Source organism: Halichoerus grypus, chromosome 12 (assembly GCF_964656455.1).
Source record: "Halichoerus grypus chromosome 12, mHalGry1.hap1.1, whole genome shotgun sequence".
In the NCBI taxonomy this organism is placed as follows: Eukaryota; Metazoa; Chordata; class Mammalia; order Carnivora; family Phocidae; genus Halichoerus; species Halichoerus grypus.
In genome coordinates, this window is record NC_135723.1 from 9,809,771 (window position 1) to 9,831,904 (window position 22,134).

Sequence of the window (22,134 nt, forward strand, 5' to 3'; positions counted from 1 at the left end):
TCTCCACCAGCCCAGGGTGCAGGGCACTGGAGGTTTGGAGTGGCAGCCTTGCATCAGAGGGCAAGTCCCTGCTCACTTTATGACAGTTTGCCATCCAATGTGCAGCACTACAGGGCCCGCGTCTGCCTGGGCTCCGTGGAGATTGTTAGTTGCTCAGAAAGCTACCGGCAATTTTGTTCCAGGCCGCACAGCAAACATACTCAACATGCGTGGGCACCTCAGCAGATGAAAGTCCCCACACCCTTTCCTTTGGAAAGACAGCGGTTGGTTAGCACCTCCAGGGTAGGTACTTCTGGGCCTTTGACATTTATAAAGCATTCATCCAGAGAACTCTGCTAATGCTTGCAACAGCCCTGTTTGACAGTTTCCTTCCTCACTGCAATAAAGTATAACTTACACATTGACACAGCTGTCTTCAGTCCCTCAGTGCCAGAGATGAGCAGAAGGAAACCGAGTCAGGTTGAGAGCAGGGGCTGGGCAGCAGGCTAGCCAGCCTCCCCAGGGGAAGGTGACTGAGGCCACTCTCAAGTAGCAAGCCACAAGTCCACTGAGTCTTGTGCTTCTCATTAGGCCCTTGTCTGTGGCCTTACTCCATGTTTGCACTAAAATGTGCTTGGCTGCAAGGTTCCCTTCAAAACATTGGGTCCCTACACATCCCCTCTGCCTCCACCTCTCCAGACGGCCTCCCCCTTCCCCAGCAGGTGTCTCCTGAGCATCTTCTGCTCCCACCAGGGTGTTCCTCCCTGGTCATGCTCCTCCCAGGAGCTCGGCTCTCTGGTTGCTCCTTCTTATCTTTCTCAGGGACCTGTGAGTCTGCCCATGCCTTGCACATCCATGTTGTCCACCTTGTTGTGGGCCTTGGCTCTGCTCATCTTCTGCACAAGCTCTGAGGGCTCTCATCTTCTCTCAAAGTTGAGCCACTCCGCCATCTCCCAAATCTCAATTTCTAGCCCAGCTGCTTTCCAGCTAACTAGGGCCATAGTTTTAGTTACATAATGTATCAATCTGTCCTTATTGAAGAAACTGCAAACTACCTGCCAAAGAGTGAATTCCTCATCTTTCCTCTAAACATCATTTAGGGGAGCCTGGGTGGCTCAGTCATTGAGCATCTGACTCTCGGTTTCGGCTCAGGTCATGATCTCGTGGTGGTGAGATCGAGCGCTGTGCTGGGCTCTGCACTTGGTGTAGAGTCTGCTTCAGATTATTTCTCCCTCTTGCTCATGTGCTCTCTCTCTCAAATAAATAAATAAAATCTTTGAATATCGTTTACCTCACATAACTCCCATCACAGCTAATAGTATCAGTCCACCCAACCAGGCAACTCTGGACATATACTATGCTTCTCTCCCTCCCTCTCCTCTATATTACTTCAGTGAACCAACTAGCTCAATCTCTGCTCCCTCCAAGATGCCCCTCAAGTCAGTCTCTTCCTTCCTTGGACACCACCTCTGCCGGAGTTTGAACCCCTTGACTCATCAACAGCTTTAGAGCTGGTCTTACTCTTTCCAGTCTTACCTCCTCAAATGTGTCTCCATGCAATGGCAAGATTTACTCTTCAAAACCACAAATCCAATTACAGTATTCTCCATATAGGGTATACCATCTGCCTCTCTCTTCTGTCCCCAGCCCCACTTCCCATCACAACCCTGAGGTCATTCTCTGCTCTGATATGTCTACACTGCTTGCTGAAGCCTCCATTCCCTCTCATGCCTTTCAATTCTTAATTCCCATTTTGGATCCTGGGCATATCTTCTCTCCCCTTCTCTGCCGAGACTGGGTATAATCATCCCCTCTTTTTGTAAGATCCACTGGCTTCACTCCCCACACACCACCCCCTACCTTGGGTGGAGTGAGACATTTTCCTTGTGATTTAATACAATTCTCAGGCTTATATATGCATCCTAGGCTTACACACACAGGGTTTTAAGACACTGTAGCATAGTTTTTGGTCTACTCCTGTGCTGCTCCCATTACCACTCCACCACTCCTTGGGGGAAAGAGCTTGCTCATTTCATCTTTGTGTCTTCCTGGCACATAGAATGTGTTTGGTTTATAACTGCTAAATTAATGAAGGCATCCCCTTACACAACACCTTAGCATAGTCATATGTGGCATAATATTTGATGACAATATTTCTTCATTGATTGCTGATTGTAATTCATGACTTCTAAGACACCATCTTAAATGTCATGCTCACAAACTAAGGGACAATTGAGGGATCGTATTAAGGATAATCTGTGTATGTACGTACTCTTGTGTCATGGGGCTACAGCACTCTCTACTGTTGGAATGAACCCTGCCTGATGTGACCTAAGTCAGAGCTGGCATTCAATCCTCAGGGCCACAAATCCCCTTAATGGCCACTTACGTGCTCCACCTGTCCTGCCTCTGTGTTTCTGCCTCATAGACTTCAGCATCCACTTATTGATAAATGACAGGAAAAGGAACAATAATGGGCAAATTTTGGTTCTTCACTTGTGCCAAACACTTAATGCAGATACACTGCTGCCTCAGCTCAAGAACTTCAAGGCTAAGAGTTTTTAGAGAGAGAGGGCATGTGCAATAGCTGGAATTCTTAGCAGAGGTGGGTTATTCTGATGCTATAAACCAAAATACGGGCATTTGGGCTCTAAGCCAGGAGGCTAGGGATCACCCCAGGAGCTCCCTTCCCCAGCAGCCATCACAACACATCATAAATGAGCAATGTTAAATAAGAACCCACATTAGCAGTTTCCGGGACTCGTTTCCCTCTTAACAGCAGGAGCTCCTACAGTAAGAGTAGGAATAATTTTCAAATCAGGTGTGGTGGTGCCACAGCAGGAAAAAGCTTGCGTCCTAGATGTCCCATGCGACTTTCTGGAGACTTCTAATAGCCGTATCTGAGGAATCTCACACACAGAATGGCATACAATGGACTGATAGTTATTTTCTTACACATCTCAGTAAGTGGTAATAGATGCCTCCATAAAAGAGAACCAAAGAGATAATGGATTTTCAAGCCAGGAGGATGTTCAGCAGACTTACTTCACAGTAAGATGCAGAAGCTGATGTCTACAGTGCTAGGGCCACTGGTCCACAGTCAAAACATTTCAAACCCATGAATACTGCCAAAGACTCTTATAATTTTAGTAGACTTTTCAACATTTGGTAAGAATTGCAACATTCATCTATGTCTGTTTACCTTAGTGTTTCCTCAGAAGGCAATTACTGGATCTTACATCCATTTGCCGTTGATAGTAAATTTGCAGTGTCTTTAGTAATTTATTTCATGTTCTGAGTGAAAACTAACAGAATCTTCCTTCTAGGGCTTTGTTGTTCCCTTTCATTACACCTCTTAATATCTGGCCCACTGCTCTAAACAAGAAATAGTGCTGCTCAAGTCAGTACTACTGACTTCTGACTAAGAAAGACCAGAACTTTCAAACATAAGAAAGCAAGCCTCCCAGATCTTACCATTCAAGATGGTTTTCCACAAATGCTGACATGGGGCTGATCTGCACTGTGTAGGTATCATTTGCAGAGTACTCAAAGAGTCCGTAGTAAGGGTTGAATAGCTCCTGAGACAAAAGGAAGAAGAACTCTCTCGAAGGACCACTGTAGTCCAGGCTGCAAAGGAAGAAGAGGTCCAGGAAGCTTGTTACATGTGGGGGGTAGAGGCCTGTTTCTATCCAAGTGCTAGGGTGTTCTTTCAGAGTCAGCACAGGGAAAGCAGAGAACAGCCTCTGTTCCTTATAGTGGATCCCTGTGGGAGCATAATTTGCTGTAGAAAATGAGGATGCAGTTTAGGGATGTTTCTTACTAGATGTCCATGAATAAATTCTTAGGGCAGTGTTTTTTAACCTTTATTCAATCATATGACACCTATTGGATAAAACACACAGCTGGCCCATTAAAAATAAGGACCTTGCTCTGAGAGGCATAAAAGAGTTTCCCGTGATAGTACATGTGTGTGAATTGAAAAAACTTCCAAGTTTTTTCTGATATGCCTTCCTAGGTAGGCTTGTCCTCCACTGTTGAGATAGTTTTTTTTTTTTTTTTTTTACAAAATCACTGATATGTTATGAACAATTTGCTATGTAGTTATATATGTGCACTCTAGGAGGAGGAGCTTTTTGATCAGAGACTCAAAAGTGTACATCACCTGAGAAAGTAAAGATCCAATAGCTTAAGTCTGTATTTTTGGCTTAGTGTATTTTTGGCATGGTGTAAGTGTGTAACCTCAGACTCTAGCACATGCCAATAATCTTGGGCTTTTGAAGAACATGAATTCTAAAGCTTGGCAATACCTGGAGAGAGAAAGGCCTCCTGGAAGGACATGATCAGAATCACCTTGGGGCAAAGGCTAAGAGCCACCCTCTTCTTTCTTGAGAAAAATCACCAAGATCTGCTGACTCTGGCCTGCCCACATTGAATGAGGTGTCTGCATAAAACTGCTGGTGCCTCACCCCTCCTCTCCAACAAAGGTGACGTAGAGCTTGTTTCGCTGAAGCTCCTTCCGGGAATAGGCCATCACCTGATTGAAGGTTCCCTCCAACAGATGATCCCGACGAATGATGAGCCTGGGGAGAAGCCATATGGGCAGTGAGTAGTGGCTCTGAGCTCTGATGTTGGAGAGTGTTCTAGATGAGTTGTGAGTGCCTGAGCTTACGGTCTCACTCCCTGGCCTCTCCAACGAGGTGCAGATTCCATGAGTTCAGCAATGGATTTATTTTAATGCTCTTTTCAAAACACTGGGAGCACAAGGACAACATGTACATTTTTATAATTGGACGTACTCCATCATATTCGACTACTTTTAGGATTCTTTTGATCAATTCCAAAGACTCTCTTAAGTTGGATTCCTGAGTTTAGATTTAAATTTTAAGGATGAAAATAATAAACCCAGAGGGGGAAAAATATAACTATTCACTTAGACCTCAGTTACAAAGTTATAGAATACATGAATTTGACTAATGAGTTAAATTTGTCCCAAGAGTAAGTAAGAGGAAATATACAATTTTTTTTTTTTTTATTTAGTTCAAGATTCTTGGTTTTCTGAAAAGGTCTACCATTAATTTTATATATGCCTTTGTCTGAAATCTGTTTTTTTATCTCTCTCTTTCTCTTCTCTTTCCTTCCTTCCTGCTTCTCTTCCAGTTTAACTTCCTTTCTTCTTTCTTCCCAGCTTCTTTTTTTTAAACCTTCCTCCCTTCTATGAACATAACTGTTACCACACCATGGAATCCAATCTCCAAAAAGTATCACAAAGGTATAGGGGAGAAAAGGATAGGAACATCTAGCATCTGAATTCAGTGACCAAGCCCTGGAGCACTCACTTAATTTTCCCTGGACCCTGACCAAATCCTTTGGCTTCCAGTTTTCGGTAGAAATTGCGGAGCTTGGCCTCAAAGTCTCTCCGGTAGGGTGAAGGGGCTCTTGCACTGGCTCTCTGTAAGCCTGCAGAGAGAAGCACATGGTCTGAAGGTCATCACTGATATGTGGAGCAATGTTAGAAGAAGGGTCAACCAGAGATACATTCCCATGTCTTCTTATTTTTCTTCTCAAAAAAGTTTCCCTTGATTTCCATTACTTTCAGTTTCTTTTATAATAAATGGAAATAATCTAATAAAGAGAAAAATGAATTCTGATGACAATAAACATTTATGTCTTCCAGTCCACTTCAAGTTGTATTTCTCTTAAAAATACCTTGGTGAGCATATCTACTGGCTTAATTGTACTTAAATAATCTAAATCAACAAATCAAGCTAGTCTAAATTTTTCTTGCGTAAGTTTTTATATTATAAGTGATTGTAATGAGGCAACTCAGACAACACATGTGTATGTCATACTTCTCTAACTATATTGACCCTAAAATAAACATAGGTGTCCAGTAGGGCCCAGAGCATTGAGGAATTTATATTAGACTATCTTGCATCATAGAAGAAACATTTGTAATAATAATAATAATAATGACTTGTTGATTTTTTATAGAAGAGAGTTTTTATATCACTTAGAATGCTTTGTGAATGCTTTATTATTCTTATACACATTTTAATGAGAAAAGGAGTGGAAAAAATGACATTCTTCTCCAGGTTTTACAGATGGCCAGAATCATGGCTTGCCCCTTCAATAACTACTATATTCCAGGTATTGAATTAATATTCTAAAGAAGATTGATACCAACAAACTGACAGGAAGGAGAATATAATTACAAGTTGAGATGATTGCTACCCATGAAGGAAAGGAACTCAGTTCTTTGATATCACAGAACACTCTGGCCAAGTTCAGGAAGGCTTCCCTGGGGAATATCTGAAGAATAAGTAAGCATGAATTGGACCGAATTAGTTGGGAAAGGCTTCCATTTAACTAAGACAAGAGATGAGCTGGGAGAAGAGCAATCTAGGTAGAGGGTCAGCATGTGTAAAGGTACTGCAGCAGAATGGAAAGTGGTGCTCCAGTTTATCTGGAGCACAGGGTACAAGGATCAGAGTGATGCAAAACAAGGCTTGAGAGGTGGGTAGATGATCAAACAGGATAAGGTCCATTCTGCTAAACAATTTTGTTTAATACTAAGCACAATAGGAAGCCATTGCACAAGGACGGACATGATGACACTTGAGTTATGAAAACATCAGTCTTTCTGCAGTGGAGAGAAAAATGAAAGGACTGGGGTGGGTTTAGAAAGCTTAAATTGGACTAGGGTGGTGTCAGTGGAGGTGAGAAGTGGATAAACTGAGGTGTGTTTAGGAGGCAATGAACTGGACATAGGCAATGAGGGAGAGGTGGGCTTTAGATTTTGTAATTGAAGGGACTGCAGTGATAGTCATTGAGATGGGGTACAATGGAAGAAGAACAAATTTGTGGGGGAGAGCACGAGTTCAGCTTTCGATGGTGCTGCTTTTGAATGTTCAATTGGAAAGAGACACGGTTTGAGAGAGAGAAGAGAAGAAACCTGGGACTGAGTCTCGGGCATGGTAGGAAGTGAAGGATGTGTCTGCATCGGTGGCCAAAGAAGTCATTGAAATGCATACTGTAGTGTCATAGAAGCTTACTGAAGGGGTGACTTAAGAGGGAGAGCCGTCAGTGACGTCAAATGTGGCTTAATGTTAAATGTGAGAATCACCCACTGGACTGTGTGTCTGGAGGTCATGGTGACCTTAGTGAAGACACCTCCTCTAATGCACCGGTGTAGAGTGGAAGGAGGGGTAGGCTCGGTAGGCTTGGTAGGCTTGTAGGATCGGTAGCAGGCATTTGAGAAAATGTCTACCTAATGGCTTCAGTTTTCTTAGTGAAGGGAGAAGGGACATCATTTGCCAGGAGAGACACAGAGGTTTGAGGGGAGCATAAACATTCGAAATAGCAGTGGAGGGGCACCTGGGTGGCTCAGTCAGTTAAGTGTCTGACTCTTGATTTTGGCTCAGGTCATGATCCCAGGGTTGTGAGATCAAGCCCTGTGTCAGGCTTCATGCTAGGCGTGGAGCCTGCTTAAGATTCTCTCTCTCCATCTCCATCTGCCCCTCCCCCTGCTTGTATGTGCTCTCTCTCTCTCTCTCTCTAAAAAAAAAAAAGAAAGAAAGAAAATAAATAGCAGTAGAGAAGTTTACCTAGGAAATGTGGTAGAGTTTTCTTCTGGGTGTTCAAGGTCCAGGTGAGGTGAGAGATGACTAACTTATATTTGTAATCTGCCCTGTCAGATGAATTTGCCCAAGAATGCCTGAGCATAGATGTAGAGGAAGCAGATAGTATGTGTATCTAGGGGCAGAGTTCTGCAAACAAAATGGAGAGGACTGGGGAGTTTAGGCCACTGGCACAGATGTTACCAAAAAAATGAACCGTGGAATCTATGCTGGATAAGGGAAGAACAGAAAGGAAAGGAGAGACGGGCGTGAACTAGAGGTCCTGATGAGGACAAAGGACAGCAATAGGGAGAGTAGTTGAACAAGCATGTTGGATGGGAGTAAGATGCTTGAATCAGTGATTTTAGAGATGACAACAGGGGTGGGAAGATGACTGTGGGAACAAGTGGTTGCAGTGGGGGGAAGGTCATTGCAGACCAGAAATTCCAGAAACCAGGAGGCCAGGGAAATGAATGGGTGTCCTTGTGTATGTTGAAGTCATTCAGGTTGATGGAAGCACTTGGGAAGGAGAGTGAGACTATGAGACAGGTACCACAGTCTTTGAGAAAGAGAGAAAGGCCTGTAGATGACAGCAATTGGGGGTGGTGGGGAGAGACAGCTGAGTAGTATAAGCAAGGAAGCATGAAGGTCACGAGCCTCACCTTTGTACCCCCCAGTACCTGAGGTGTAAGGGAACCAACAGCCACCACTTGAAAAGAGCTCTCCTCAGTGAAATGCCAGCTTTCAGGCTATAGGCTGAACTAGAATACAAGTCTGTAGGAGAGCAGCATTTTCTGCCCAGTAGAACGCAGTACGTTTCATAATATGACTTGTATTACTGCTGGTACTACACTACGCCCATGACCACTACTGTGTATTTTTCTAGTAATTTATGCTTTACAAAGTCCTTTGGCATAAATATCTGTAATTTGCTATTTCTGTAGTACCCAGGTAAATGTCATGAAGGTCTAGAAAAATGGGAATTATAAAATTTAACATCAAAATATTTGGATTACATAATCTAGGACCCCATGGTGAGAGCTAGGAGAATTAAGAATTAAAATGAATTGGATGATTGTTTGGGTTCATGGGATTAGTAATGCCTCATTAGGAAAGTTGATTCCTTTTATAAAAGTTATGCAAGTAATTATCATTTAGCAAATAACTCTTTATTCTCTCTTATTTTTCTATTTGTAATATGATATCTCCCCCATGTAATGATGTTAAAATCATACTCTACTGTTAAATGTTTGGACCAAAGTGCAGATACTTTATCAGGCTGGGACAATATATACAACAAAATGACAGATCATTATGCAGGCCAATAGATGCCCCCAAATGGAAGGCTCTGCTCCCCAAAAGTGTGCACTGGAAACATTTGACTGTCCTGACATTGGCTCGGGCAAAGCTCCTCATCCTCCTTTTCTCAGGTCAGGGCATCTCAATTTTGTTGTATGTCCTTAATAATGCCTTTGGTGCACTGGTTTGGAGGAAGTGACGATGAGGAGAGACTGACTCAGAAACAGATCTTAGCAATTAACAAAACTACCTCTAAGAGATAGTTCTGAGTGACATGACTTGGAGGAGCCAAACTAAGATACTCATTTTAGAGACCTGCGGCAGTACCAAGTAATGCTGAGTGAGACATCCCTTCTGAGGGACGGAACACACTGCTAAATTCTGTATCTCTTGTGAATTTCTCCAGTGGCTTCAAAAGCCAAGCTTGGACTCTGACTTTAGAGGCTGTGAGATACAAACCTACTAGATTTTTATTTTACTATTTTTTTCTTTTTCTTTCTTTCATTTTTTTAAATTAAGCTCAATTAGCCAATATATAGTACATCATTAGTTTTTTTTTTTTTATTATGTTCAGTTAGCCATCATTAGTTTTTGATGTAGTGTTCAATGATTCATTAGTTAAGTATAACACCCAGTGCTCATCACATCATGCGCCCTTCTTGATACCCATCACCCGGCTATCCCATCCCCCAACCTCCTCCCTTCTGTAACCCTCAGTTTGTTTCCCAGAGTCCAGAGTCTCTCATGGTTTGTCTCCCTCTCTGATTTCTTCCCCTTCAGATTTGTACATCATTAGTTTCTGATGTAGTGTTCAATGATTCATTAGTTGCATGTAACACCCAGGCTCATCAGATCACATGCCCTCCTTATTGCCTATCACCCAGTTACCTACCTACTAGATTTTAAAAACTAAATCCCTTTACTTTTAAAGTTATAAAAAGAAATTTGGGTTTACCACCAAGACTTTGAACAAGGTGGTATTGTAAACCAAACAACTGAGGAAAAACTCTCCAATATCTGGATCCCATTTGAGAGTATGGATTTTACTTAAACTAATTATTTTGATGAATCGGGAGCAATATCTTCTTTTTTCACAAAAGAGTTCAGTATACATTTCCTTATTTGAAATGGAAAATACCTATAAAGAATTTCTGTATCATGAGTAAATTAATCCTAATACACAAAGAAAACTCTAGGGGAACAATTGCTCATGTGAGAAAACTCTTCAGTGTCTTCATGGGGGACGTTATGGTGGTCCCTAGTAACCATATCACCGAGCAATTCCTTTACACCTTAGCAAAAAGTTACTAAAACTGGTATCTAATAACATTCTGAGTCATAAGGCAGAATGTTTCAGAAAGGGCTCTTCCCTTCTAAATGCCTGTAGAGTACCTTGGAATACAAAAGCAATTTAGAGCAGGGGTCAGCAAACTTTTTCTGTGAAGGGCCAGATAGTAAATATTTTAAGCTTTTGCACCCATCTGGTCTCATCGTTACTACTCATCTCTGCTGTTGTAGTGTGAAAGTTGCTATAGAAAATACATAAATAAACAGGTTTGGCTGGGGTCCGATAAAATTCTATTTACAGACACTGAAATTTGAATTTCATATAGTTTTCACATGTCATGAAAAACTGTTTTTGTAAAAAAAAATTCAAATTATTTAAAAATGTAGAATGCATTATAACAAAAACAGGCAGCAATTTGTCAACACCCAATTTTGGCAGCGTGCTTTCAATCAGAAAACTGAGAGGGAAGAAGGGAGAGAGGACATATATACTACTGCTCTTGTTCCACCTTCATCTGGTGGAAACACAGATGGCCACTTACAGGAGACAGAATGCCAGATACTCAAGTTACCTGGGGAGTTCTGAGGTGAGGAACAGGGTGAACAGCGGGGAGAGAAGCTGTACCCAGGGTGGAAGGCAGTCTGCAGTGGGACGTAGGACATAATCTCTTCTTCAAAGAGACTGCAAAGTAAGAAAAAAAAGAAGAGGAGGAAGAATAAGAAGAAGAAGCAGAGGAGAAGGAAGAAGAGAGAAAAAAAGTTAGTTTTCTGTCCATGAGAGAATATTTATGAATTGGGATACTAGTGGTTACAGTTCTCACAAGGCAACAAAAGCACTTTGGTTCACTTAGATAGGCACATGCCAGCATGCAAATTCTCAGTGTTATTTTAAACCCTAATTAATCCTAATAGAGTCTCCATCAAGTGCTATACACAGTTCTTGATACCCCAGTTGTAAATGTAAAGAAGGCAATGGACAGCAGGTGCAAGGGTGGGGGCCCTACTTTAGTTGTAGTCAGTAGAATCCTCTAAAACAAATGGTGAGTGTTTCAGTCATAGCTGTAGTGGAGGAAGACTGCCCAGAGCAGCCTTTCCAAGAAGTGTTTCAGGCTTAGCCCCTTACCTCAGCAAAATGACTAGATCTGCATCACAGGACAACTTTTCAAGCCCATGATTACCCTCAGTCCGAATGTAATGGATTTTCTCCCTAGAATAATGTGGGAAATAAAGTAAGAATTACCAACAGATAAGCTAGGGAATAAATCCCTTTCTGACTCACTTTTTTCTCTGCCAATATGGCTGACTAGCAATGTTCTAATGTCCAGTGAATTTTGTGGCATTTTAAGTTCCTGTGGCAGGTTCCCATGATGCTCTACAAGGGATCATCCATCCTCAGAATCACACAGGGATGGAAGCTGAAGAACTGGACAAAAGTAGGTCCTCCCATAGCTATGACAGTCAGGAGTGAAGCTGGGTAAGGAGAGCTGCTGGAGGACTGTTGTGGGCTCATGGTGTCTTGGGAGCCACGGGGGGAAAGAGCCTGAGAAACCTTGTGCCTGATGGAAAATGTACAATGCAACACTGGGTAAGAGAGGATCTGGCATCTAGAATACCAGAGTCTCCTAGGTCAGTCTGAGCACAGGCATCAATTTCTCTGTTTAATTATAATTTGCATTCTGATCTCTCTCATGACCTCCAACTCCAACCTGACAAATTATTCCAATGAATCTAGAGAGAAATATAACATTTATTTTGATCAAATGAACTTTGTACTTTGATTCTCTGACATTCAAATATTATAAATGCCCCACAACCAAGAATCATTCCATTGTATGCATGCTTCAAAGAAGTTAAATTTTCCTCCCTTTCTTGAAGAGATGCCACAGAAATCTGAGAAGACTTAATATTTTTTAATATTTAACTCTTTTTTTGTTAAAATTTTTATTTTGAGACTATTTTATATTTTTATTGTTATTTTTAAAGATTTTATTTATTTATTTGACCGAGAGAGATACAGCGAGAGCGGGAACACAGGCAGGGGGAATGGGAGAGGGAGAAGCAGGCTTCCTGCTGAGCAGGGAGCCCAATGCGGGGCTCCATCCCAGGACCCCGGGATCATGACCTGAGCCGAAGTCATGATCTGAAGTCAGTCGCTTAATGACTGAGTCACCCAGGCTCCCCTATTATGAGATGGTTTTAGAATCACATGTAGTTGTAGGAAATTAATACAGAGCCATCCAGTATACCCTATACTCAGTTTCATTCAATGTATGACTTTTTAAAAAATCTATTTATAAAAATACTGCAGATACAAATTTTTCCTCTCTCTGATTATAATAATGTGAACCCAAATCTTCATCATTACTTGCATATTTTCAGGCAACAATAAAATAAACTTGACCTTTTGGGGTGTGTATTTTTTAAAAGGGAAACTTTTTGGCCTCTACAAAGATACACAAAATAAGATTAAACAGAGAAATGCATTGTGACCCAACCTCTCAGTATAGGTAGCGTATCATTGCAGTAAAGGCTATTGCCAAAACCTGGGGGTGCTCATAGTGTCTTCTCTGACTGGGGGTTTGAAAAATGGAGCAGAACCGTCCACACATCATTTTGCAGGGAGGTTGTGGAAGCCCAGCCAAGAGTGCAAGCACCATGCCTCCTCCACCACCTGTTTCTCCCTTCATGTCCCTATGTTCTCAATTCCATGTTCCTTAGCTTTGGCCTCTAAATCCTGATACCACCTCACAGACCTCTTATTTGGAAGACTTTTGTGGATCTGCTCCCCTGGTTTACTGACTCAGCCCCACAAAGGACTCTCAAATTTATGTTCTCCCAATGACAGTGCCCCTGGGGCAGATCATCCTATTGCCCCAAGGGACCTATATGTGAGTAAGCCCCTGGTCTCCTTGTCTGGAGGAAAAACAGGGAGAACATTCTAGGGATTGCCCTTTGTTCCCAGTGTCCCTGAGGAAATGAAGTCCAAAGGGGGTCAACTCTACTAGGGCAGGAAAGTGCCCACAGAAAGTGGCACTGCCCTGCCGTGGTTCTATTATCCCACCACCTACATGAACCACATCCATGTATCAGAAAGCCAAGCACAGTTTTCTGAGACTTTCAGTGGCTCTCCACAGGACGTTGCACTTTCTGTCATGTGTATAAAATTTCATGCAGACCCAGTGGTCTGGGGGCCTCCAAATGCCCCCGGGACTCAATCCCAAAGGCACTGGAACTGGGAAAGATCTCTAAAGGCTAGAATGCCAGATGCCTCTCCTACATATACCCTTGCCCACCAGGAAAACTCCAGTATAAAACTCTCCCCAGGGCTCAGTTCAGTAGAGCCACCTGCCTCCTTGACATCTTGACATCTCCTTTTGTGGCCTCCAAGACCTCAAAACTTGATATCCAAATGAAATCCTTGACGTTCTTTTATCACTATCACTGAATTCTGATCTTGTCCTTTGTGGCCTTTAACACATTCTATAGCTATATATGGCTTAAAAAAAAAAGTCAAACTTGTCTATCATCTGCCTTCCTCAATAGATAGCAAATACCATGCAAAATAGTCTGTTTTGCTTTGCTACTGCATACACAGTCCTGCTGCAATTCTCATTCAGAATCCTGGCACAATAAAAGCACCAGTTGAAGGAAGAATGAATGAATGAGAACTGCTACCATGACCCTTAAAGTGAACAAATGTCATTAACCTCTGGATTTTCTGCCTCCATCTTCCCTTTCCACATGTGACTTCCTTATGATTCACTGTTATCTGCTGAACAGTTTTCTGAGGACTCACCCTCTGCCCTCTGACCCAGAAACTGGCTTTGTGGACCCAATATAGTGAATCCATGGCTCCCTGAGAATAGCAATGGTGGAACAGGGGTCACAGCCCCACTTGGAGACCACGGAGGAAGCAGTAATGGAGAAAGAAGGTGTTCTTTTCAACTTTTGGACCTTTAAAATGGAGCTGACTCACCCTCACATCACACCCAGGGGCAAGCACAGGCCCAGTTATAGCAGTAGGGCCTGGCTTCCTGGTTCCTGTAAGCCCGACTCCCTGAAGAGCAATTTCTTCCTCTTGTTGTTCTCCCTTTTTAATTCCATAGCCTCTTAGTTACTGTGGGCCTTCTGCTTTTGATGAGATATTTGGGTTCTCATCCTGGGCCTACAGGTCCTTAAAGGAATCCATAATCTTAAAGAAGAAGCTATTAGTTTCTATACTAAATAATTGCCAAGATTTTTTCCAATTCCAAGATGCCTTAATTCCAAATTCCCCCATATCTGGAAAATTGTAATTGTATAATTCTGCACTGCAACAAAGCCTTGAAAGTTTCTTGAATTTTGTTATAATGTGATACTATGCAATAGCGCTGAAAATAGTTTACTTTTGCTCTTTTACCCACGGGATTACATTTTTCACTTTTAAAATGACTTAAATGAGACTCTAGTGCCTTTGGTGAGTTTAAATTCCTCCAAAAAATTAGCTGTGAACTCATTACTTAGTAATAGAATCATAACATAAAAAATGTTCAAGAGTAGCAATCTCTCAGAAACTTTTCAGATAGTACAACTCCTCTGAAAATCCTTTGGAAATTCCCTTAAATTATGATATACTATGAGTCAGAGAGTAGCACACAAATAAATGATCCATATGACTGAGTATGGCACTGCCCTTCTGTGCCACAGCAATAAAATGGGCAGAGTTGAACAGAAGTGGAAGTGACAATCACTCATGCTAAGTCTCATCTGTTCATGCTAAAGATCTTTCATTCACTCTAAAGGTAATTAGTGTTTCTCATCTTCAAAGTAGAGGAGTAGGTTCAGAGGGGGAGAGTGATACAAAGGCAAAGACCAGAAGGTCCTGCTCTAAGGAACTTACATATTGTAGGGAGACAGCATTCAAGAGATAATGGAAAAATATACTAAAAGGACAAAAAAGGAATGCTATCAAGCAAGGCAAAAGAAGCACTGAAGTATGCCTAGGTCAGTGAATCTTTGCATTTGGTTTGAGCCTTTAAAATGAGTTGAGAGGTCCTTAAGAGAAAAGCCATTCCCGAGAGGGAAGAAGTAGGAGAGGACAAAGACTGGTGGAGGTGGAAGATATTAGAAGGAAAAAATTAGCATGGGATGGAGAGTTAGGTTAGGGCCAGACTTCGGAGACCATGGAAACTGTGCTTAGAAATCCTGACTTTATTTTACACACAATGGGAAGCCTTTTTGAAGGCCAGGAGTCAGATGATTTATTCTGTGCTGTAAGAAGGTAATTTTGTCCTAGATCTAGGGGACATCTTCTAAGAGATCCCTACAAAATCCAGGAGGGAAATGCTGAGCACCCAAACACAGGCCATGATAGGGAAGAAAAAAAAAAGGCTGGAAGACAAAGTGAGGAGGCAGGTGTTTGGATGTGGAGACAGAGAAAGAGGAAAGCGGGGAGATCCGGCAATGGGGAGGACAGTGATTCTAATTCACACAGAGTAAAAAGCAGGGAAAAGAGGTGTCAGTGAGGGTGTGTGGGTGTGTGTGGGGAGAATAGTGAATGATCTACCCTGACAGGAGTAATAGGAATTTGAACAGCAAAGGGGCTATTTTCAGGTGTTGGTGATTCACCGAGGAAGTCAAATCAGAGTACTACAGTTGTCAGCTAGATTCAAAAGACCACCAAATGGGAGATGAGGAGTCAGAGGTAGTCAGTGACTGCACTCCCACCCACCTTCCCTGATTCTTCACACACCTACCTATAAAAGCATCTCCACAGTGCCCACATGGTAACTCTGTATCTGAGGAGATCAAGGGTATTAGCTATGGGCTGAATACCACGCCCAGATCGATGGTCTCTAAGAGCTGGAGCAAGAACTCAAACTGCAAGGGGACACACTTAACCATCAGGTACGGCCAGCTTCCAAGATGCTATGTAGTCAACTGAAGCAGAGAGTTACCTGAATATCTTGGAGAGAAAGTGGGATTTAAGTTCACTTTGGGGGGCTATCCTTTCCAAATGAAGTGATTCAGTTTCAGAGACACTCATTCAACAATGACATTAATGGACAGTAAGATTTAAGTAGTTAGAACACATGATACTTTGGTTTACTTGTTGGTTTATTTTTGAATATGTTCATCTAATAGTTGGTTTACCACTAAATGATGATATTTTAAAGATAAAATTTTTTTAAATGGATTAAAGACCTAAATGTGAGACCTAAAACCATAAAATTCCCAGAAGAGAACATAGGCAGTAATTGCTTTGGCATTGGCTGTATCTTTATAGATACATCTTTATAGATATGTCTCCTTTGGCAAGGGAAACAAAAGCAAAAATAAACTATTGGGACTGCACCAAAATAAAAAGCCTTTGCACAGTGAAGGAAACCATCCACAAAAGACAATCTAGTGAATGGGAGAAGATATTTGCAAATGATATATCCAATAAGGGGTTAATATCCAAAATATTTAAAGAACTTATACAACTCAACACCAAAACCCCCCTAAATAATCCAATTAAAAATGGGCAGGGGACATGAATAGATATTTTTCTAAAGAAGACATACAGATGGCCAACAGACACATGCGAAGATGCTCAACATCACTCATCATCAGGGAAATGCAAATCGAAACCACAATGAGGTATCACCTCACACCTGTCAGAATGGCTAAAATCAAAAACACAAGAAACAACAAATGTTGGCAAGGATGTGGAGAAAAAGGAACCCACAAGCAGTGTTGGTGGGAATTCAAGCTGGTGCAGCTACTGTGGAAAACAGTATGGAGGTTCCTAAAAAAATTAAAAATACAATTACTACATGATCCAATAATTCCACTAGTGGGTATTCACCCAAAGAAAATGAAAACACTAATTCAAAAAGATATATGCACCCTTGTATTTACTGTAGCATATATATAACAGCCAAGATATGGAAACAATCTAAGTATCTATCCATAGATGAATCGATAAAGAAGATGTGGTAATATATATATGCAATGGAATATTACTCAGCCATAAAAAAGAATAAAATCTTGCCATTTGCAACAACATGGATGGATCTAAAGGGTATAATGCTATGTGAAATAGGTCAGTCAGAGAAAGACAAATACCATATGATCTCACTTATATGTAGAATTTAAGAAACAAAACAAACAAGCAAGGAAAAAAAAGAGACAAACAAAAAAACAGACCCTTAACAATAGAGAGCAAACTGATGGTTACAAGAGGGGAGGTGGGTGAGGGAATGGGTGAAATAGGTGAAGGGAATTAACATAATTGTACACTGATCATGATGAGCACTGAGTAATGCATAGAATTGTTGAATCACTATATTGTACACCTGAAACTAATATAACATTAATTAATGTTAATTATTCTTGAATAAAAAATTTATATGGTGCTTTACATAAGTAATTTTTTGATGAAAGATATTTTACTTTTTCTGTGCTTCCCTCCGAATCAAAGGAAATCATAATAACATCATATGAATAATATATAACCTGGCAACAGGGCTATCTCTGATTGTGACACTTCAGAGATCCTTCATTTTAAGTATTCAAGACATAATTAAAAACACAAACAAAACACATCATAAGCTTCTGCTCTCTCTCCACAGAGGTGCTGTCCCACCTGGAAGACCAGCTGGGGAGACCTAGAGCTCGAGGGTGAGGGACAAGCCCCTACCTGAGTGCGTGGTTTCTCGCCAGGCTTGGCTGACGCTCTTGCAGCATTTCAAAAATGTTTGGTTGGCGAAGAAATGCCACAATCTTGTCATTATATGCTGAAACAGATAAAAGTGCGAGTTGTGGTTGAGTCTTCGGCCCAGAGATAATTTCTATAGTGGTTGGAAAATGGCTGCTTGATACTAGGATTAACACAGGAGTTTGAAGGGCGGGTAGCATACTCATCAAAAAAATGTAAGCTCTTGAGGGTTTTTTTCCTGTGACATAATAGCATTATCATTTTTAAAAGACCAAACCCAAAGTGAACCAGATCTAAGTTAATTATCTTTAATATTCCAGGAACTTAACTGGGTGTTAACTCATCCCTATGTGAACAGGTGAAGGAGAATAAAATAGCTCTTCCATGAGGGGAGTTGTACTCTCTTCCTTCTGACTTCTCTTGGTCATTTTGCAATAGATTTATGGCAAAAAATTCTTTATGAGTTCAAAGAAATCCTTTTCTGAGCACTTGACCCTTACAACCTTGGCCAAGGTTGATTTCCCAGTAGTGATAATGGAAGTATCCACATCCATTTGGGCTTTCTCACCTCACTTCCTTTGATACGAGTGGCATGTACCTCAGGAGGTAACTGAGGTTAGGAATGAAGACTATGCTGACTTATCCCCATGCACACCTGGGAAAGAAGTTCTAAATTTAAAACTGCATCTAATAGCAACAAGATCCATCACTTCATTTAAACTATGCTCTCCTGGACTCGGCTAACAAATCACTGAATGGAATAAAGAAGAAGGGGATGAGGGTCTGGAAGAGAGCAGAGAAGAAAGGGAAGATGGAAGGTCAAATTGAGGAGTGAAAGGAAAGGAAAAAGGGGCACAAGGGGGATGGAAGCAAAGGGTAGGGGTAGATTATACCATAGGGGAGGAAAAAGAAAACACAGAATCCTGAATATTAAAAGATTCATGACAAGAAAAAAAAAAGGCCAACTATTGGGTATCCAGGGTCCCCAAAACATGATACATACCTAGCGGCAATGACTCATGTTGATGTTGGCTTCGAATAGCAGCTACTAGGCTGTGTCCTGGCCTGGCCAGTAAAGAGGCTCCTCTGTTTCTAGAGACTTCTGAAGCCTAATTTCAAAATAAAATTGTTAGCATTGGAAATCTTATCAATTTCAGATGGTCTTTTGATACTAATTTTTCAATATGAGGGGTAAAAGATCCTGATATCACCTAAGTTACAAAAGAAATGAAGTTACAATCCTCGAAGTGAGTGGAAATAAGCAAGTTTTTTATTTTTTATTTTTTTTTAAAGATTTTTAAAAATTTATTTATTTGACAGAGAGATAGCACAAGTAGGCAGAGCGGCAGGCAGAGGGAAAGGGAAAAGCAGGCTCTCTGCTGAACAGGGCGCCCGATGTGGGGCTCAATCCCAGGACCCTGGGATTATGACCTGAGCCGAAGGCAGCCGCTTAACCGACTGAGCCACCCAGGTGCCCCAATAAGCAAGTTTTTTAAAAAAAAGACTAAGCAGGATGGTTGATGGTTTTTAAGAAAGTGATTGTGCTAAATGTTATAAATGTTAACCAGATTAATATACTGAGTAGACTAAGAAACATTTCTCTTCATAAATACATTCAAGAGACAAATAAATTCTACATGAATACTATCATAGTATTCATAGTAGTAGTAAAGATAAGTTTATGACTTTCATTTCTAAGAGTAGCACTGAACTTCAGCACTGAATGTGGAATGGACTTGCTCTTTTTAACAGCACGTATCACTCTCAGATGGCCATTCTTTGCTTAGTGCCTACTATTCCATTCACTGTGCTGGCTATTCTTCACATAGTATCTTTTTATTCTCTCAAAATTCTGAAAGATAAGCATTATTAACCCCAGCTTACAAAGAGGGAAACTGAGAATTGGGATAAATTAAGTTTTTACAACATTTTTAACTGTAAGAGACAGAACCAGGGTACCAACTAATGCTTGACTGCAAAGCATTTGTTGACTCCTCTCCTGCCATTAGCCTGCCTCCAATACCTTAGTTTTGGATGGGCATTTTGACAAAACTTCATGAAATACAAAACTTGCTTAGCTTAAAACTGATATTTGTGATGATTAATTTAGCTCAATTTTAAGTTTTAATAAACCCCCTAAGTTCTAGAGCATGGCAGCGAGCTCTCTACCATGATTCCATGTACATTTGTTCCTCAAAGGACCCTTGCAGGGTAAGCTACTTAAACAGAGGCCCTATAGAATTTCCACATTGGAGTACATTCACCAAATATATGGGGTTTGCTGTAGAGTATGATTCATTCTATGGTATTTGGTAAAGTATGCCAAAATAGGCTTTAAAGACATTTAAGAATTACATTGAAGATTACTTTGTAATATACTTAAAAAGTGCTCAAACACCCAGACAAATAAGGAAAGAAAATTCTCCCTCTGAGACTGGTATACAATTCACTTCCACAGAATTCAGGAGAGTTATTGAGATCCTATGATACAAAGTCCAGAAAGGTCAGGTCAATCTCAAAGGGGCCATTTAAGACTAGTCCATGTGTCATATTGCAGATGATAAATAGGACAGATTATTTAGGGCTTACTCATTAAAGACATGGTAATTGCTGGTTTTCCTTTGGGTCCTACTTCCACACTCCACACAGACAGGGGTAACACCCTTTCTTTGCAGAGATGTGCTATCAGTTCACTGTCTGAATACGGCAGTCTTTGAATTGCTCTTCTTGAAGTAGTAGAGATGCAGATCCATCCTTTCTCTTCCGGTCTTTCTCCTTGCCCACTGCTTACTTGAGGCACAAGGAAATAGATTCTGTACCACTGTGGTGAACTTCTCACTTTGATGTCATTAGCCCTCAGCTCTGTACTGCTAGAGTAGCCAGCCACCAAGATTGAGAAGCTGGCACTTCTGCAACAGCATGGTTACAATGCAAAGTGATGAAAGAAAGGTTTGTTGACTATTAAAATAGGCAACACTGAGTCTCTACATTTCTTTCTCCTTGAATTAATAAATATGTAAAGCCTTTCTGGGACTGAAATGATAGGTCTCTTTTCCTTGGAAGGAATTATGTCAGTCTGCTTTAATGTGTGTTTGAAATATTTTTGATGCTGTAAAGACAGGAATCTGAAAGACCACTCAATTGAAGATGATCTAAACGATGTATTACAGAGAGAAACTGAGGAAGCAGATCTGCTAACAGACCTCAGGAGGGCATGGCTGTATACCGAACTCCGGTGATGCCTGCTGTCACACCCTGAGCTAAAGTGTCTCATTGTTGGTGGGTTGCCCCAAAATAAAGAGCACTTTGAAACAGGAAGAGGCTCACTTCTATTCCTGGCTGCCATAGGGAATTCATATGTTACAGATATGTTTTAGGGAAAAATGGTGCCTACTTCTGAGGTCACCTGCTCACTGGCAAAACTAAGGCAGATTCAAACACTTCAGAAACCAGATGAAGTCCAGCTACTCTGAAGGTAGATAACTCACTGATGAATATGCTTCAGGCCAACTATGAGTGAGATGGAGGAAACAACACACGGGTAAGGTAGGGCACGTGGGGTACCTGAACCATAGAGACACCTGCCGAGCGTAAAGGAGGTACTGGAGAGCCTACACATGAGGATGGATGGGAAGGTTAGATAGAAACAGCCTTGTCCAACTAGGAGCCAGGAATTTACAGGGACGGAGACAATTTCAAGCAGGGCTGGAGAAGATTCTGAGATTGGTCTAGAGTTTACTATGTGCTAGGATCCTTGTACCCCTAAAGTAGTACTAAATGGTCCATCCCGAGGAACGTTTGATATCAGCTAGGTGACCTGATTTGGACCTCACTGCAAACATGATGCTAATGTTTGCTTTCCTAACTACTGAAAATGACTAGAAGAATGGATTTTCCATTTAAAACCAAAATTATATGACTCATTAAATTCCCTTCGCATTTGACACTTTTTGTGTTACTGAGTTTCTCAGGGGTGTGTGTGTGAGACAGAGAGGCAAAGAGGGGACCCCCCAAGGGCCTGCCTCTCCCCAGACATGCTATGACTATTCTATGACTGGCTAAAACCCAGTTTGCAGTAGGGACTACTTTTAAAATTTCTCTTCTTTTTGATGTTGAGATAGCTTTAATCATAATTGCAAATGTGAAAACTTCAAACATTAAGCTCACAAAAAAAAAAAAAACATATGCTCAGAAAATACTTTTCAGTGACTGGTAAGCAAGCTTCTCTTCCGTGTTGCAATTTAGAAATGTAAACTGGTGGTTTTTTAAAGC

The 22,134-nt window shown here is 41.2% G+C and overlaps 1 protein-coding gene across 5 annotated transcripts in view; it reads right to left on the bottom strand.

The window, feature by feature from the left end:
* HECW1 (HECT, C2 and WW domain containing E3 ubiquitin protein ligase 1) overlaps nucleotides 1-22,134 on the bottom strand; it is a 430,747-nt gene that overhangs the window by 45,053 nt on the left and 363,560 nt on the right. For all 5 annotated transcript variants that reach the window (XM_078059964.1, XM_078059960.1, XM_078059961.1 and 2 more), the window contains 7 exons: nucleotides 18,866-18,971; nucleotides 17,845-17,941; nucleotides 11,305-11,388; nucleotides 10,754-10,863; nucleotides 5,316-5,436; nucleotides 4,446-4,559; nucleotides 3,454-3,606 (listed from right to left, as the gene is read on the bottom strand). In XM_078059964.1, coding sequence (XP_077916090.1) covers nucleotides 3,454-3,606; nucleotides 4,446-4,559; nucleotides 5,316-5,436; nucleotides 10,754-10,863; nucleotides 11,305-11,388; nucleotides 17,845-17,941; nucleotides 18,866-18,971 — 785 coding nt within the window. The remainder of the gene's footprint in view (nucleotides 1-3,453; nucleotides 3,607-4,445; nucleotides 4,560-5,315; nucleotides 5,437-10,753; nucleotides 10,864-11,304; nucleotides 11,389-17,844; nucleotides 17,942-18,865; nucleotides 18,972-22,134) is intronic.